The sequence below is a fragment of the Schistocerca nitens genome, chromosome 3 (genome assembly GCF_023898315.1).
Source record: "Schistocerca nitens isolate TAMUIC-IGC-003100 chromosome 3, iqSchNite1.1, whole genome shotgun sequence".
Lineage (NCBI taxonomy): Eukaryota > Metazoa > Arthropoda > Insecta > Orthoptera > Acrididae > Schistocerca > Schistocerca nitens.
In genome coordinates this window covers 177,107,974-177,126,864 of record NC_064616.1, presented here as the reverse complement: position 1 = coordinate 177,126,864, position 18,891 = coordinate 177,107,974, and the positions used below count along the sequence as shown (strand labels likewise).

The 18,891-nt window shown below is 41.8% G+C and overlaps 1 protein-coding gene across 1 annotated transcript in view; it reads left to right on the top strand.

Moving 5' to 3' along the window:
* LOC126248118 (paired amphipathic helix protein Sin3a-like) overlaps window positions 1-18,891 on the top strand; it is a 306,715-nt gene that overhangs the window by 132,975 nt on the left and 154,849 nt on the right. Inside the window, exons 8-10 of the mRNA XM_049948797.1 lie at window positions 5,815-5,880; window positions 14,391-14,533; window positions 18,563-18,787. Coding sequence (XP_049804754.1) covers window positions 5,815-5,880; window positions 14,391-14,533; window positions 18,563-18,787 — 434 coding nt within the window. The remainder of the gene's footprint in view (window positions 1-5,814; window positions 5,881-14,390; window positions 14,534-18,562; window positions 18,788-18,891) is intronic.

Below are 18,891 nucleotides of genomic sequence, written 5' to 3'. Positions count from 1 at the left end.
GATCTGTTTGAAAAATTTCAATGGACTGGGAACGTGACGGATGAACATGCTGGAAAGGTAGGGCGACCGCATACGGCAACCACAGAGGGCAACACACAGCTAGTGCAGCAGGTGATCCAACAGCGGCCTCGGGTTTCCGTTCGCCGTGTTGCAGCTGCGGTCCAAATGATGCCAACGTCCACGTATCGTCTCATGCACCAGAGTTTACACCTCTATCCATACAAAATTCAAACGCGGCAACCCCTCAGTGCCGCTACCATTGCTGCACGAGAGACATTCGCTAACGATATAGTGCACAGGATTGATGACGGCGATATGCATGTGGGCAGCATTTGGTTTACTGACGAAGCTTATTTTTACCTGGACGGCTTCGTCAGTAAACAGAACTGGCGCATATGGGGAACCGAAAAGCCCCATGTTGCAGTCCCATCGTCTCTGCATCCTCAAAAAGTACTGGTCTGGGCCGACATTTCTTCCAAAGGAATCATTGGCCCATTTTTCAGATCCGAAACGATTACTGCATCACGCTATCTGGACATTCTTCGTGAATTTGTGGCGGTACAAACTGCCTTAGACGACACTGCGAACACCTCGTGGTTTATGCAAGATGGTGCCCGGCCACATCGCACGGCCGACGTCTTTAATTTTCTGAATGAATATTTCGATGATCGTGTGATTGCTTTGGGCTATCCGAAACATACAGGAGGCGGCGTGGATTGGCCTCCCTATTCGCCAGACATGAACCCCTGTGACTCTTTTCTGTGGGTACACTTGAAAGACCAGGTGTACCGCCAGAATCCAGAAACAACTGAACAGCTGAAGCAGTACATCTCATCTGCATGTGAAGCCATTCCGCCAGACACGTTGTCAAAGGTTTCGGGTAATTTCATTCAGAGACTACGCCATATTATTGCTACGCATGGTGGATATGTGGAAAATATCGTACTATAGTGTTTCCCAGACCGCAGCACCATCTGTTGTTGAAAATTGTAACTACTGTAATTTCGAAAGTTTGTCTGCCTGAAAATGTACTGTTGTCCCAAGCATATTGCAACAAACGGTGTATTTCTATCGCTGCTCGTTTAGTTTTTATTGCCGTTTCAAATATACCGGTCATTTTTGAAACACCCTGTATATGGAGGTACTAGCAGACTTCCACCAGCCTCTGCAGAGACTTGGCTTCACAACTCTTGGACCTTTCCGACTTTTTTATCTCGGCTAGTTGCTCTCATAGTATTGAGAGACAGTTCCCATACTGAATGGTCGACATTGACTCAATGGTAGCATTTGTGGCTTAGCCATTCTTAAATACACTTAAAGTTTAAGTCAAACTATCAGATGTGCTTAGTAAGACAGATGTTGATAAACTATTTTTGATGTTCTTCTGAATTTATGCTCCAAGGAGAAGAAGGGTGAATTTATGTTGTTAGGGACACACCTTTTGTACATTGTTTACATGGGTTTTAGTTTTACACACCAAACCTGGTGTTGGTCACTTCAATTGGTGGCAAGGTTTTTCTGTCAATTTGGTTTGAACTCGTGCTGCACCCCAGTTAGACAGTGCTTTTGTGTGCGTTTTCCACGTATGTGGTGTGCTAATGTCAGATTTCTGTTTCAGTATGTCCACAGCTCCTATGGACATGACTACTCACATATTATTGCTTCTGTAATACATGTTACAGGCATAGGAACCAGTGTTGGAGAAGATGGCAGCCATAACTACATCCCCCCCCCCTGTGAGTCTGGGGGTTAGAATAGGCCGGTGGTATTCTTGCCTTTTGTAAGAGGCGACTAAAGGGAGTCTCACACGTTTCGGCCTTTATATGATGATCCCCTGTAGGGTTTGACCTCCATTCTTCAAAGTTTTCCTGAAGAGCGAGTCCGTTGGGGAAGGGCGCCTTACATGGTGCATGAGATCTTTAGCCCACTTTCTCATCGTCGCATTGCAGTCCCGCCCATTCTCCATCTCTTGGGCGAGGTCACTTTTCTGGGTGCGTTTTCCACAATGCACTATGCCATGTTGTTTTCTGCATCAATGATGAACATGGACTTCTTTGCACCTGATATCCAACACGGTAGCCAGTCCGTTGTGGTGGAGCCACCATGTACCCTGTTGGTTGTAGCCCCCTGACCACACAGGGATCACTCTGCTGATGTGATGGCAATGGCCATCCTGTCAGGTGGCGTTTGCTGTGGCTGGTTGGTGCCAGTAGGGAGGGCCCCTGGTCAGAGTGGGTGGCATCAGGGCGGATGACAAGCTATGAAGCGTAGTCCATCATCTCTTGCTGGTGGTGAAACACCAGCAGTCTCTAAGCGTTCACGAACTCAATTCAACGCACAGAAGTATGACCCCAAATCGTTCCCCTCCCTGGCCACACAAGGGTAGGAACGTCAGGCTAAGGATGGCAGCGGATCTTATTCGCATGGTACCTTGTATGTTCGAGAGCTGATGGGGAATCTTTCATGATGATGAAGCCTCAGTTGTTTTTTGAGCAGTTAGAGGACAAGTTTGGGGAGGTGGAGGGCTTGTCCAAAACGAGATCTGGGTCAGTCTTGATCAAAACAGCATCCTCTGCCCAGTCACGGGCGTTACTCGCTTGTGACAAGCTGGGGGATGTTTTTGTAAGCATCATGCCCCAAAAGAGCTCAAGTATGGTCCAAGGTATCGTATTTCACAGGGATCTTCTTTTGCAGTGTGATGATGAGCTGAACGCCAATTTAGTGCGACGTGGTGCACATTTTGTGCGGCGTGTCCACTGGGGTCCGAGGGATAATCATGTTGCCACAGGTGCCTTCATCTTGGCCTTTGAGGGTGATACGTTGCCCGAGAAGATCAAGGTGATGGTCTATCGCTGTGATGTAAAGCCCTATATCCCTCCCCCAATGCATTGCTTTAAGTGCTGGAAGTTCGGCCATATGTCTTCCCTCTGTACTTCCAGCATCACATGTCGAGATTGCTGATGCCAATCTCATCTCGATACTCCATGTGCCTCACCTCCCATCTGTGTCAACTGTGGAGAGTTCATTCGCCTTGCTTGCCAGACTGCAGGATTCTCCAGAAAGAAAGGAAAATCATGGAGTAAAAGACCTTGGAGCGACTGACCTACACTGAGGCTAAGAGAAACACCAGCATCCTGTGCGTATGAAATCCTCTTATGCTGCCGCTACAACAGTTCTGGCACCATCAGCTCCACCAACCCAGGTCACCTCTCAGAGTCAGAAGACTACACCTGCCCCCTCTTGACGGGGCGGGGGGGAGGGGGGGCATTTCCCTCCCTGTTGCTCCTGCACCACCTACTTTCGGATCAAACAAACCCCCCCCCCCCCAACCATCTGGGACGTCTGTCGCCACTCCTTAGCGGGAGAAGCGTAAGTCTTCTTTGGCTTCTCTTGCTAGGAAGGGGTCCCTTGGGTCACTCCCTTCCCAGGTTCTGCTAGTGGGAAAGATGACACCCACCAGTGGCTGAAGAGCCGAAAAGCAGCTGGTCAGTAGGGCTTCATGCTCAGCCTCAGTTCCAGAGACTGAGTCCTCCCAGCCAGGGAAACCCAAGGAGCAGCGAGAGAAATCCAAAAAGAAAACCCCTTAAAGACCAATGAAATTACCGTGGCATCCGCACCACTGCTACCTACAAGCTCTGTGTCTGAGGATGGGGTGGAGATTTTGGCGTCCATTGAGGACCTAGATCTCGCCAGACCCTCAGACACAATGGTTATAGACTGCTCGGGAGTAAGTCGCTGGCAGCAGGTGACTCTGAACATAAACTACCTCACTGAATGTTCCATTCCTTCCTAGTCTCGAGATGACGTCATCCTCCAGTGCAATTGCGGCAGTTTTTTCCACCACCTGGCTGAGCTATAGCAACTGTTAAGCTTTACACCTGCGCTCTGCATTGCCCTCCAGGAAATCTGGTTCCCGCCAATGTGGACCCCTGCCCTCCGCGGCTATAAGGGATATTACAGAAACTGTAGTGACTATAATTGAGTGTCAGGAGGAGTTTGCATTTATGTGCTAAACTCAGTCTGTAGTGAACCTGTGCCCCTTCAAACCCCTCTTGAAGCTGTGGCTGTCAGAATAAGGACGATGCAGGAAATAACTGTCTACAATGTATATCTTCTTCCAGATGGTGCAGTACCCCTGAATGTATTAGCTGCACTGGTTGATCAACTCCCTAAACCTTTCCTACTTCTGGAAGATTTTAACGTCCATAACCCCCTGTAGAGTGACACCGTGCTTACTGGCCAAGACAGAGATGTCGAAACTTTACTATCTCAATTCGACCTCTGCATTTTAAATACTGGGTCCGCCACACATTTCAGTGTGGCTCATGGTAGTTACTCGGCCATTGATTTATTACTTTGCAGCCCAGGACTTCTCCCATCTATCGACTGGAGAGCACATGATGACCTGTGTGGTAGTGACCACTTGCCCATTTTCTCTCACTGGTCCAGCGTCAGGCCCACAGACACTTGCCCAGATGGGCTTTGAACAAAGCGGACTGGGGATATGTCACCTCTGCTGTCGCTGCTGAATCTCCCCCACACTGTAACATCGATGTGATGGTCGTGCAAGTGACTAGTACAATTGTTTCTACAGCAGAAAATGCGATCCCTCGCTCTTTAGGGTGCCCGAGGTATAAGGCAGTCCTTGGTGGTCGCCAGAAGTCACTGAAGCAATTAAAGTGTGTCAGCCAGCCGGAGTGGCTGTGCGATTCTAGGCGCTACAGTCTGGAACCGAGCGACCGCTATGGTCGCAGGTTCGAATCCTGCCTCGGGCATGGATGTGTGTGATGTCCTTAGATTAGTTAGGTTTAATTAGTTCTAAGTTCTAAGCGACTGATGACCTCCGAAGTTAAGTCGCATAGTGCTCAGAGCCAATTAAAGTGTGTCAACAAGTCCTACAGCGGCATAAGCGGCACCCTTCCCTGGAGCACCTCATAGCCTTTAAACGGCTCCATGCCTGCGTTCGCCAACTTATCAAACGACAGAAGTAGGATTGTTGGGAGAGATATGTCTCGACCATTGGATGCCATACATCACCTTCCCAAGTCTGGGCAAAGATCAAACGTGTTTTCGGGTACCTGTTGTGTCGATTCCCTAAGGTCTCGACACAATGAGTGGCTAGGTGCACGCGAAACTAACGCAGCCGGGCGTAAATTCTGAAACAGGAGACTGGATGAAAACTATAAAGAAAAGAAGAGAGATTTTAATATACTTAACTTTAATGTAGTCTTGTTCTTGTTGAAATACATCTCTTGCATAGTAGTAAGCAATTAGCAATGATACACATGGCGCCTTGCTAGGTAGTAGCGATGGACTAGCTGAAGGCTATTTAATCTGTCTCTCGGCAAATGAGAGGAATACTTGGTAGGTCTAGTCGCAAGCTATGTCGTCCTTACAACTGGGGCGAGGTCATGTCCGTGTCTTGTGACCTGCCATGTGGTGGCGCTAGGATTGCGAGTACACAGTGGCGACACGCGGGTCCGACATGTACTACAGGACCGCGGCCGATTTAAGTTACCACCTAGCAAGTGTGGTGTCTAGCGGTGACACCACAGTACCAGACCCCAACAGGTGTTCCCGGTGTTACCATAAATGGCGTGTTATCTACTGACGCAAACGCGATTGCCGAGCACTTTGCTGAGCACTATGCTTGAGCCTCTGCGCCAGGGAATTACCCCCTGGCCTGGAAGGGAATGTCCTCTCATTCACTACACGCCACAGTGAATCCTATAACGCCCCATTTACAGAGTGGGAGCTCCTCAGTGCTCTTGCACATTGCCCTGACACAGCTCCTGGGCCTGATCGTAGAAACAGCCAAATCATTAAACATCTCTCATCTGACTACAAACAACATCTCCTCATCATCTTCAACCAGATTGGGTGCGATGGCGTCTTTCCATCGCACTGACGGGAGAGCACCATCTTTCCGGTGCTCAAACCCGGTAAAAACCTGCTTGATGTGGATAGCTATCGGCCCATCAGCCTCACCAAAATTCTTTGTAAGCTGCTGGAACATATGGTATGTCGGCGGTTGGGTTGGGTCCTGGAGTCATGTGGCCTACTGGCTCCATGTCACAGCAGCATCCGCCAGGGTCGCTCTACCACTGATAATCTTGTTTCCCTCAAGTCTGCCATCTGCCATCTGAACAGCCTTTTCCAGACACCGACACCTGGTTGCTGTCTTTTTTGATTTACGAAAAGCATATGACATGATCTGGCGACATCATATCCTTGCCACATTGTATGAGTGGGGTCTCCAGGCCCGCTCCTGATTTTTATCCGAAACTTCCTGTCTGTCCGTACTTTCCGTGTCCCATAGTTCCATCCATATCCAGAAGAATGGAGTCTGACAGGGCTCATCTTTGTCAGCTTAAGCAGAAGTGCTGGCAGCTCCTCAATGCCCTCCGTTGCCTGAGCAACACCAATTGGGGTGCAGATAGCTCTATGCTGCTGCAACTCTACAGAGCCCTTGTCCAATTCTGAATTGATGACCTCTCCTTGTGGTCCATTCACGTACACCTCCATGGTGTACGCCTCGGCCACAGCTTCGTCTGGACCTTTCAGGCGGCCCTAAGGACTCCGTTAACGCTGCAGCTCTCCGCTGTTACATCCTCTCGTTTCTTGACATGTTCTGGGGCCCTGAAGTGTTTTACACTGACAGCTTCCTGGCTGATGGTTGTGTTGGTTTTGCCTACGTTCACGATGGCCCTATTGAACAGCATTCCTTACCCGATGGGTGCAGTGTGTTCTCTGCAGAGCTGGTGGCCATTTCTCGTACACTTCAGTATCTCCGTTCATGCCGTGGGGAATCTTTTCTTTTATGTACTGACTCCTTGAGTAGCCTGAAAACTATCGACCAGTGCTACCCTCGTCATCCTTTGGTAGTGTCCATCCAGGAGTCCATCTATGCCCTGGAACGGTCCAGTTTTTCAGTGGTGTTCGTCTGGACCCCTGGTCACGTCGGAACTCCAGGAAATGAGCTTGCTGACAGGCTGGCCAAACAGGCTATGCGGATACCACTTCTGGAGATGGCTATCCCTGCAACTGAGCTGTGTTCGTTATTACGCCGCAAGGTTTTTCAGCTTTGGGAGATGGAATGGCAAAATCTCAGTATGCACAACAAACTGTGAACCATTAAGGGATCCATGATGAGGGCCTCTCCCAGGGACTCCATGGTTCTCTGCCGGCTCCACATTGGACATGCCTGGGCGACTCACGGCTACCTCCTGCGCCATGAAGACCCACCTCAGTGTCGATGTGGTGTCCGGTTGACAGTGGCCCGTAATCCTCTGCTCTGTCCTTCTTTGGCTGCCCTGCGACTTCATCTTCAGTTGCCGAACTCTTTATCATTGATTTTAGCAGACAATGCCTCATCAGCTGATTTGGTTTTACATTTTATCCATGAGGATGGATTTTATCATTCAATCTGAGTTTTAGCACATGTCCTTTGCCCATCTGTGTCCTCCACCGTAGTGCTTTTATGGTGGAGGGTTTAAAGTGTTGCAGATTGGCTGGCTTTTCCTTTTTATTTCCGCGGTCAGTCAGCCACTGTAATCTGCTTCCTTGTTTCTTGCATCTCTCTTGTTTTCTTGTCCTCTTTTGTTCCTTTTAGTGTTTGTTGCCTTTCCTTCATTCTTGTGGTCTTCCTTTCTTTGTGTTTTGTGTTATATGTCTCGTCTGTTTTATTCTCACACTTTTGGCATTGTTTTATTAGGAACAAGGGACCCATGACCTCGTAGTTTGGTCTCTTTTTCCCCTCTTTTAAACCAACCAACCATAAATACATCACCTGAGGTTTACAATAGATTGTCTTACACTGACTGCATGGTGAAAGGCATCCAGGTGCTCCCACCACCATTCCTGGCACTTAACAGGAAGATAGAATCATGGGCGAACTACATCACACACATGAACAGCATTTTTTAGCCAGTATACCAGCCATATTTTAAAGATATTTGGAAACCTGACACAGGAAGTTAGAGACATGGCCAGTTACCAATCATTGTCACTGTCAAAAACGTGAAAGATCTTGCAACAAATTTGGATGCCTTATTCAATGTGCTCCAACAAGTAAACTTGAAGTGTAACAAAGACAAATTCTATTTTTCCCACCATAAGTTGAACATTTAAGACATGTTTTAAATGCCACAGGGATGCATCCCACTCCACATTATGTAGAGGCCGTACAAAGACTATCAGTCCCAAGGGACACCAAACAACTAAAATCAGTGGTGGGTCAGCTGAACTACTACCAAAAATTCATTCCTCACACAGTAGCCATTGCTGAACCATTCCAACAGCTTCTTAACAAAAATTTAAACAGCCTTGCGACAAGGCTTCTCAGGACTTAGAACAGGCATTGCTCCATCCGACGTGCCTCATGGCTTATGACCTTATTCAGTTGCTGATTGTTGCAGCAACTTCATATGACTACAGCCTTGGAGTCATTCTTTCTCCCAAAATCAATGGCATTGAGGGTCTGACTGCATTTGTTTCCAAAATTTGAACCCTGGCACAGTGCAGTTATCGTCAAATAGAAAAATAGGCCTTGGTCGTCATCTTTATGCTAAAAAAGTTTCATGGTTATGTGTATGGACAGTGATTTAGTCTTTTAACAGACCATATACCCCTACTGACATTGTTTAACGTCCATTATAACATACCTGGCAGGACTGCCCAGTATGTGCATTGGTGGCCACTGTTCCTCTCAGGGTATTACTGTGACATCCATTACCATTCCACAGTTCATTATGTGAACTTGTATGCATTTTCCTGTCTCCCAGTAGGACAGGACACAGACTTTGAGCTGCACTGGAGATTTGTTTCCACACAGACACACAGACACAGAGGCCGAGGCCGCTGCCACCCATTTGCGAGTGGATGCCACAACCGTCACCCACAAGTCACCATTGGGTCTGGTCCTCCATGACATCATCCAGTTTGTGCTTTGGAGGAGTCTGGCAGATCAAAAAATCATCAAGCATCCCGAGATCCATGCATATTGGCACTGTCCAGAAACTGTTGTAGCAGATATTGCGCCTCAGTTCACATCTGCAGAATTTCACCACTTTTGTGAAGAGACCGGTATCATTTTGGTCTGTATGGCACCTTTCTGTCCGGCTTCCAATAGCGTGCTCCACAACAGGTCCATGCATTTAAAATCCAGATGGCGAAGCTGCACCAGCATCACTGTCTTGAAGAGGCAATTACCTTGTTACTTGTGTCGTACCCCTCCATACCGCAGGATGGCTCAAGCCTGGCAGAGAAATTACATGGTCAACCACAATGCTCATAGTTCTCCATAATCCATCCCACTACTCATACATCCCCACACTGGCATCCTCATTGCTGTCATCACACCCTTCAGGATGACGTACAGGCTGCCAGCATTGGGAGGAGGGGAGGTATGTTATGTTGGGGTGCACAGCCCACCAGCATGGCAGTACTGCTCCACAACTTACCTATTCTTGATTTTCTCGCTGCTATCATCACTAAAGTGATAAGACCCTCAGAATCTATGAAAAATAAAGCTAATTAGTATTACTAAGCAACTATCCCAGAACCTGGTACACAGCACCAGTTGCACGTTGCTTATCTAATGTCTTCCAGGGGCAGCAAAAATTTGAGTTTCAATATTTTTGGCAATTATTAACTGAATTTAAACATTTTAAATGCTTTCATTATCTACTCATTAAGAGTTATAATCACATGTTACAATCTTAACACAATAAGGAAAGTAAGGTAGAAACTATGTATGTATCTTAAAGCAGTGTAACTAATGGCACACAAATATGTGGACTTTATTCATCCAGTATTTGAGAATGAGAGTGCTTAGTAACTTCCAATAAACTTTACATATAATTTCAGACCTCCATGAAACTTTTTCTCATTGACACCCACCACAAAATGATGAAAGGAAAAAAGGTTATCGCTTACTACATTTTTTCTGTTCATGCAGTAAAAATTGAGCATTGGACATGACATATTAATTTATTTCTTCTTTACTACTATGTGTGGGAAACTAGCTTCTGCTTAAAATGGTGTGTTGTAAAATTTCAACATCAGGCATGAAGTTTTACTTTATTATTTCATTACTACTACCTCTTTTCACCACACAGTTTGCAGACAGTATCTAGATTTAGATTTAGATTAGTTTTTCATTCCATAGATCCGTGCTGAGGAGATCCTCGTGGATGTGAAACATGTCAATTTTTTTTTAAGCTGAAATAACAATACTAATAGTATGAGTATATACAATACATCATATGAGTATATACAATACATCATTTGTTTCTATTAAAAAATTCGTCAGTGGGGTAGAAGGAGTTGGCCACTAGTCTTTCAGACTCCATTTAAACTGATCTTTATTTGTAACTAAATTTTATATGTGTGCTGGCAAATTATTGAAGATGAGTGTTCCTGAGTAGTGGACCCTTTTTTGAACTAAAGTTAGTGCTTTTAAGTCCTTGTGCAAATCATTTTTGTTCCTGGTATTGTATGTATGAACTGAGCTGTTTGTTGGAAAAAGATATATATTATTTAGGACAAATTTCATTAAGGAGTAAATATACTGAGAGGCAGTAGTTAGCATACCCAGTTCCTTGAAGAGGTTTCTACAGGACATCCGTGAATTTACTCCACAGGGTAATACGTATTACACGCTTTTGGACTCTGAAAACTTTTGTTTGACTTGAAGAGTTAACCCAAAATATTATACCATATGACATTATGGAATGAAAGTAGGCAAAGTATGCAAGCTTTTTCATTTTTATGTCGCCTATGTCTACTAACACTCTTGCAAATACAGATTTGTTAAGGTGTTTCTGAAGTTCTGTGGTGTGCTCTTCCCAACTGAATTTATTATCAAGTTGTAATCCCAGGAATTTAAGACTGTCAACCTCTTCTATCTGCTCTTCTTTGTATTTTATGCATATGCTGAGTGGAAACCTCTTACAGGTTCTGAATTGCATATAGTGTGTCTTTTCGAAGTTTAATGTCAGTGAGTTGGCTTTAAATCATTTATTAATATCCATGAAAATTTCATTAGCAGATCTTTCTAGAACTCGACATACTATTTATTGCAATACTTGTGTCATCTTCAAACAGAACGAACTCTGGTTCTGGCAGTGCAACTGATGAGAGATCATTAATGTACACAAGAAAAAGCAATGGCCCTAAGATGGATCCTTGTGGGACACCACATTTAATTTCTTCCTATTCTGATGATGACTGATGACTTAATTCACTAGTCCCTTGCACTGACACCCTTTGTTTCCTGTTAGTGAGGTATGACTTGAACCATTTTGCAGCACTGCCCGTGACACCATAGAATGATACACAGTTCAGGAGATATTACATCACAACTTTGAGATGTGTGAAAACTAGCTTGTTCTTAACATGTAGTGCAAATTACCCAGACTGTATTCATCCAGAGTTTCATAATGAGAGCACTTAGCGACTTCTAACAAACGTTAAGCATAATTTCAAACCACCTGTAAACTTTTTCTTACTAACATGATAACGTAAAGTATTTAATACATTAATTCATTTGCTTCTTTAAAGAGACTTTACTGGTATGATTCTATTTCACTTGTAGGTGAGCTCATAATAATACTACATCCTGCATTCAAATAGAGTACCTTGACCAACATCAAAGAAGTTGTTTGATATTTATTTGTATGACAAGTTTCTTTGTTGTTCCTCTCAATATTGAAACTAATCATGATTGGAAAATATTAGAACATATTGATTCTCCAATTGTTCTTGGGTCATAATTCATGAGTTGGAGCTTCTTATGTCAAATCAGTTCTTGGAGAATTTAACAAAATTCAGATCTCCATTATCCCTCTTTCCCTCTCACAGTCAGCCTGAGCATAGACTTCTATATAACGACTATGCTCATGCAATTTGTATGATATTTTCTTGTTTTTCAGTAAGACAGAATCCAAATTACTGTGGCAAAGCAAGATTTAAAAAAAGGAAAATAGGAAAGTATAAAAGTTTTGTGAACTGTTAAGTGATACTAATCATCTGTGTGTCTTGTACTTACTCATGAACTCACATTAATAGCAGGCTCCTGTATCTAAACATTTTTATTAATTTCCTTTGGCAATTAGAAAATTGCAGCTTATTTTCACTAGCTCTGTGCTCTCACATCCAAGTTTAGCAATCTCAGCCAGTTTTATGCCCCAGTGTGTGTGCTGGTACTAAATTTATTGTACTGCAAACTTTGTGGAGGTGTTTGTTGAGATCCTCCTGGATACTGACGTATTGCATAGAATTTATCATTTGTCCACTCTCCAAAAATGCCATGAATTCATAACATCCTGGGGGAGGGGAAATCCCTTGCCATCACTATCCAGTGGTCAGTAGCACCCTAAAAAATATTTTTCACACTTCCATTAATGTTGTTTGGGTTTTTCTTTCAGCATTCATAAACTCTTTCGCAGCACTTTGTGTAATACACATGCCATTATCAGCAATTTCCTCAAACACTATAATGCACTTGTTGTGGAAACATAATGGTATTTCCAAATAATGGAATAGGAGGTTAAGATATTGGCACCAGAGTCAAATTTGCTAGGCTATTCTAATACTTTATATGATAAAGAAAGAGGAAACATTACTTTCAGACTGTCTCTTGTCTGTTGTCAAGAGCACTGGGATGACAACCATAGCAAGGCTATATCCACTTAATTCTTTCTTTCATAGCAAAGCTGAAATATTCATCCAATAATTTCACATTGACAAGTTAGTAAACCGTAATATAAAAATATGTATCACAGATTATTGAGGGCATTGAAGGTTATGCATACAAATCAAAGTTTTTGCACATGTTGACATGGGAAGAAGAATAGAGTGGAGTACAGTATCAAGCCTGCTGATGGACTGATATGAGTAGTCCTAAAATCAATATTCCAATGATTATATTTCTCAGTAGTTTATCTATAGTAAAAAAAAAAAAAATTGGTGACATAATAGTTAGCACTTTAGGTAGAAACTCATGAGAACTTGGAATAAAATAGATGTTGAAGTTGTGCTCACAGTGCCCCCCTCCCACCGCCACAATGTTTCGTGATTCTAAGAATTGTCATGACTAATAATGCTGTTTTGCCATCTAATTAGTCCATGTAGTGTGTAGTGTCTAGTAAATTCTCACACCTTGTATCTTTACAGATCTGAAATGTTTTCCCCTACTATTTGACAATCCATTGACCATTTTGCTCTTACTGAAACAGTCAAGAACATAGCAGAGGACTGTGTACAATATACAGATCATACTTTCTTTTGGTAGAGACAGTCATATTTTTAATTTTGGGTAGAAAAAATTTGTAGGCAGACTCTGAAAACCTTGCAGCATAATTTTGAATACATATACATTGCATCAATTCAGAAATCTTTGTGCAGTACTCAGAAGGTTCCAATGTGATATTTCAACACAGTACTGTATCTAAAGTACAATTTTTTTCTGCACCTACATCACTTTTAAGACTTGTTAATTCATACCTCTGTAAATGAAATCTGGTGACATTCAAAATCAGAGAGCATTGGAAAATCGGATCCTAAAACTTGGGAAAGAGAGGCATGCTGCCACAGCTGTTGTCCAGTTGAATAGCTAATACACTATTCTAACGACATCTTCTTTCAACAGTGGCCAAAATTTTAGTCAATAGCACAATGTAACAATATGATCATATACCCTTAAAAATTTATTGACACTAAGGAAAAGAATTTTGAAAAGGAACTACATTTAGTTGCATGTGATTATATACCTTTATTTACATTGAGGATCTTTTTACAAGATTTTATCAGCAAAAGACAAACAGTTCCCAGCAAAGCAATAAATGTATCCACCCTTACAGAGTCTTGCTGCACATTTTTCCATTTGAGTTGTGTGATTCGTTATGTGTCTTAACTTGTGAGCAATGTTCCCAAAATGTATGGTAGCTTAGTCACTAACATTGCTATATTGTTATTTTTTGTGCTTTCTAATGGTGGCTCTGTTTCACTGCTGTGTTGAGTACAGGTTTAGAATTGAATATTTTTCACTGCTTACTTGAACTGTGTACTTTTGTTACATTTTAGAAGTACTAGCATAAATTTAGACCCATACTATAAAATGTTTTGTATCAGACATTCTAGTTTATGTGCATTAATTGGTGAAATAGCTTTAAAGATTCTATATGTTATTACTACTTGGACTGTTCTATCACTATTGAAAGATCCCTGTTGTCTCTTCCTTTACAGCCCTACCCACCATTCAGCTGCTGCTGTTGCATCTGCTTCTGCTGTTTATCACAACGTAGCTTCAGTAACGGCAGCTGCAACATCAATACCTGCTGTTGCATCTACTCCATCACCTTCACCCATGGTTCCTCACCATCATATAGCGCCTTCAACATCACCAGTACCTGCTGCTGCAGGGTATACATCTCCAGCACATTCTATAAGCCATGCTGACCATTGTATGCCTCAGGGGCAAGGTCAGCCTGTCGAATTCAATCATGCCATAAATTACGTTAATAAAATCAAGGTGAGATGTTCTTTGGATCATTAAAACATAAAGAAACTGCACAAATTAAAATTACTTGTCAGTAATAGTAATACAAAACTTGTTCACATCAAAACCAGAATTTAATGTAGAATATTTTTGCTATAAAATTCTATTTATTAGCATAATTTATTCCACACAAATCTGAATGATGTGAAATCTAGCAGAAGAAATTACTAGTACTTTTGTGACATATCACAATTTGGATCCAGATCTGAGCTCTATACTCACAGTGCTCTTTACTTGAGGTACTCAGCACATCTGCCAGACTCTTGGAAATATCCTGTCTGTACCAATTTCTCTTCTACAGTTTGAAATAATGTAGCTTGTGAAAGGAATGGGTCTGGATTTAAGTCATAGTCCAGTCAGCACTGTTGCATCTGGAAAGAAGTCTGCTTCACTCCGCAGTCTGATGTTGAATTAAAGATTTCACTAAAAGAGGAAGTCTCAGTATATTAATGAATGTAACATAAACTCTTAAAGATAGCAATCCAAGTCAAGTAATTTATGTCCATCTTACCTTTTACAGTCTATGAAAGAGCATCTCGACTAAATGCTTCTAGTCCTTCAAAGCTTTGCTTGTGATAGGTGATAGCGTAACACCTTAAACATACTGTCGGCAAACCATATCTCATTTTGTAAATTACTGTATGAAGAAAGTCTGAAAACATCACGCTGGTGTTCACTCACCATTGCAGTTCAAGTGGAAAGTCAGCTTGGGAACTCCCGTTGTGATACTTTCCTGAAAGAAAGTGTTTTATGCCTCTGGTCTGTGCTAGAACCATTTTTTGGTTGGCTAACTTCTTTTTATTATGTTATTTTATCGCATCACCATATTTGAGGTGAACTGTTTTGGAGAAAATGAATTAACTTTTCCTCCTCGCTGTCCCGGTCTTTCAAACTTTAATAATGGAAACATTTTAAAAGAATGTACAGCAATTGGACATATAAAAATGCTGTTAATGTTGATATTGGCTTGACTATGCAATGTCATTTAGTAATACACTGAAGATGATAAGATTGCACATAGCCATATACCATATCAAATATTTCTTTTTGCATATTATTTATGTGTTTTCTTTGCTTTGTCTTTCTTTGACACTGATGAAACTCAGAATACCTTCATCAACAGCTATTGCCTCAAACAAGATGGGAATATGGTTAGGGCACAGATCATTATAGGAAAGCAGGGTTCAACTGTGACTTGTCTGTCTTTGAAATCTACAAAATATTCATATACTTTCGTCAACATGATTCATTGTCACCGTCATCATCATCATCATCATCATCATCATCATCAGGTATTCTGTCATGTAAGATCTAGCAATGGTTAAGTCATGACTCATATACAGCTGTACAGTGGCTTGTGGAGTATCTGTGTAGGCCTAGATGTAGAGAAGTGATGTTCGAACCCCATCTGACCATTTAGCTTTGGTTTTTTTTTTTTTTATGGTTTCCAAAGATTGGTCAGGATAAATCCCAAGATTTTTCAGTAAACCAACCTAACCTGTATTCCTTCCCTCTAGTTAGCTGTTGTAAAGATACTTAAACTGCGAGTCATGAGGGATAATGAATCGTGTAAATTTTATTTTGTATGTATCTTCTGCTCCCATGTACCGTGTGTGTGTGTGGGGGAATAGATTAGAAAAGAAAATGAGAAAAATGAATGAAAAGAAAACTGTAAGCTTTACACCCATACTGAAATAAATTCTGGCTTTGATTGGAACAATCTTTTATAAGAGTTCATATATGACAGAGCAAAGGAAGTTAGTGTTATGCATTTCATAGTACATATATTATGTACTGGCATATATTTAGATTCGTTGTTTAATATTGTAATTACTTTAATAGAAATGGGCATAAGAATGGTAATGGTAAAAAGTAATTTTTTCCTTACTGTACATGGTGTATCAAAAACAATCATACGATTTGACATGTCTATATTTCTGAAACTAATAAACATATACAATGAAGTTTGTTTTTTGATGAATGGGAAACTCAGAAAGTATTTTCTTTTTTATACATTTTCATAGGTGTTCAATACAAATATGTCTCCCTTGAGATGCACAGCTTATGTCAGTGTGATATTCAAATTGTTCCCACACTGCAGCTAGCATGTCTACAGACACAGCTTCCACAACTGATGTTATGTGATGTCTCAGTTCATTCATTGTTGTTGATAACGGAGGCACATAAACAGACTTTTATAAACCCCCACAAGAAATAATCACATACAGTCAGGTCAGTGACCTTGGAGGCCAGTAATGTAAGGCTGAATCATTAGGTCCAGTGCGACCGATCCATCGTTCAGTAATCCTATGATTTAAAAATCCCCTCATCCTGTTGGTAAATGAAGTCATTTGAATCAGTCTCCAACTGTGGGAAAAGAAAGATCTCAAGCATATCTTGATATGTGCTTTCTGTAACAGTGTTCTCGGCAAAGAAAAATGGACCATACACCATTTCCCGTGAAACTGCACAAAACACATTACATTTTGGAGAGTCCCTCTCACGTTTTCATGTTGTACAACTTCATGTGATTGTTCCATACCCCATATTCTTATATTATGACGGTTCACCTTTCTGTTTTAATGGAATTTTGCCTCATTGCTAAACACCGAGTGTGGAAGAAATCCGTCATTCTCCATCTTTCCAAGAACAAAATTATAGAACTCCACACATTGTTCTTTGTCACCTTCACGAAGAGCTTGCAGTAGCTGAATTTTGTATGGTTTCATGTGTAAACGTTAATGCAATACACACCAGACGGACATCGAGGGGGGCATGTTGAGCTGTACAGCGAATGGATTTCTGTGTACTCCTTGTGAAACTATGGCAGATGTGTTCATTATCTGTATCAGACATTCGGGGACTTGTATTTACACAACCAACCTGTTTTTCAGAATTGTTCATGCCATCATCTAATGCTCTGTGCTGTAGGAGGATCCACACCATACCTAGTACGAAGGTCACACTGAACAGTTATTACTGACCTTCACTGTGCAAAACATAGAACACAAAATGCTTTCTGTTCTCCTGACACCATTTTTACTAGAACTGAAGTGGGCGCACACTGCTACTACCTAGTGGGAATTGTGTAAAACTTAAGAGTTTACTCTTTCCAACAGTATGTTGTTCACACACTTATCACAAATAACATAATAGTATTATGAGAAGGAAAGTTGCTACCCGCCATATAGCGAAGATACTCGCATATAGGCACAACAAAAAGATTTTCACACTTAAAGCTTTCGGCCAGTGGCCTTTGTCAACAAAGGCACACATACGGGTGTGTGCGCGTGCGCACACACACACACACACACACACACACACACACACACACACACGAGACTGCAGTCTCAGGCAACTGGTTTCAATGCGCTTGTATGTGTTGTTGACTAAAGCCATAAGTGTGAAAGTCTTTCGTTGTGCCTATCTGTGACTCAGCATCTCCGCTATATGGCGAGTAGCAACTTTCCTTCTCATAATATTGTTACATTCCATCCTGGATTTTCCATTGTTTGGAATAACATAATAGTTATGATTTTTTAAAAATCAAATGATTCTTTTTGATACACCCTGTATATTACATTATTTCAAGAAGAATTATACAAGTAATGTGGGTTTTCAGTTTCCACCACATTTTTTGTTGTTTCTTTTGCAACACAATACCAGTGTATCAGTATTTTATTCATTGTGTAAAGTTTTCTGTCGTGCTACCTTCATTAGTTGTAGACCAAGGGATTCATGCACATTTAATTGGGAACAACGGTACTTGATTATGAAAATGTCTCAGTATTTAATTTAATTTCATTACTTTAAATCCACTGGTTAGTATATCATCATAGATGTCACATGAAATGAAAAACAAGAAAACATTATTTTGAATCGGAGCTAAAATGCTCTGAGAGAGCAAAGGATACTGTAAAAAAAAATAATTAGGCTATTGGTACATGCCAGTTACAATGTTACTATGTGTCTGAAATCTAAAGTATCATTTGTGATCCACAGAATCGATTCCAAGGTCAACCTGACAAATACAAAAAATTTCTTGAGATTTTGCATACCTATCAAAAAGAGCAACGTAACATGAAAGAAGGTCATCTGCCTCCTGGGAAACATTTGACAGAAGCAGAAGTGTATTCACAAGTTGCAAAATTGTTTGAACATCAAGAGGATCTTCTTGCAGAGTTTGGACAGTTCCTTCCAGATGCTACTAGTCACCAGGCAGCTCTTGTAAGTATTTATCATTTTAATAGTCTGAATTACTAATTGTTGATTTATTCCTGAGGAGCCACATAATTGTATATCAGTACATATGTGTGTAATACTTTACCAGT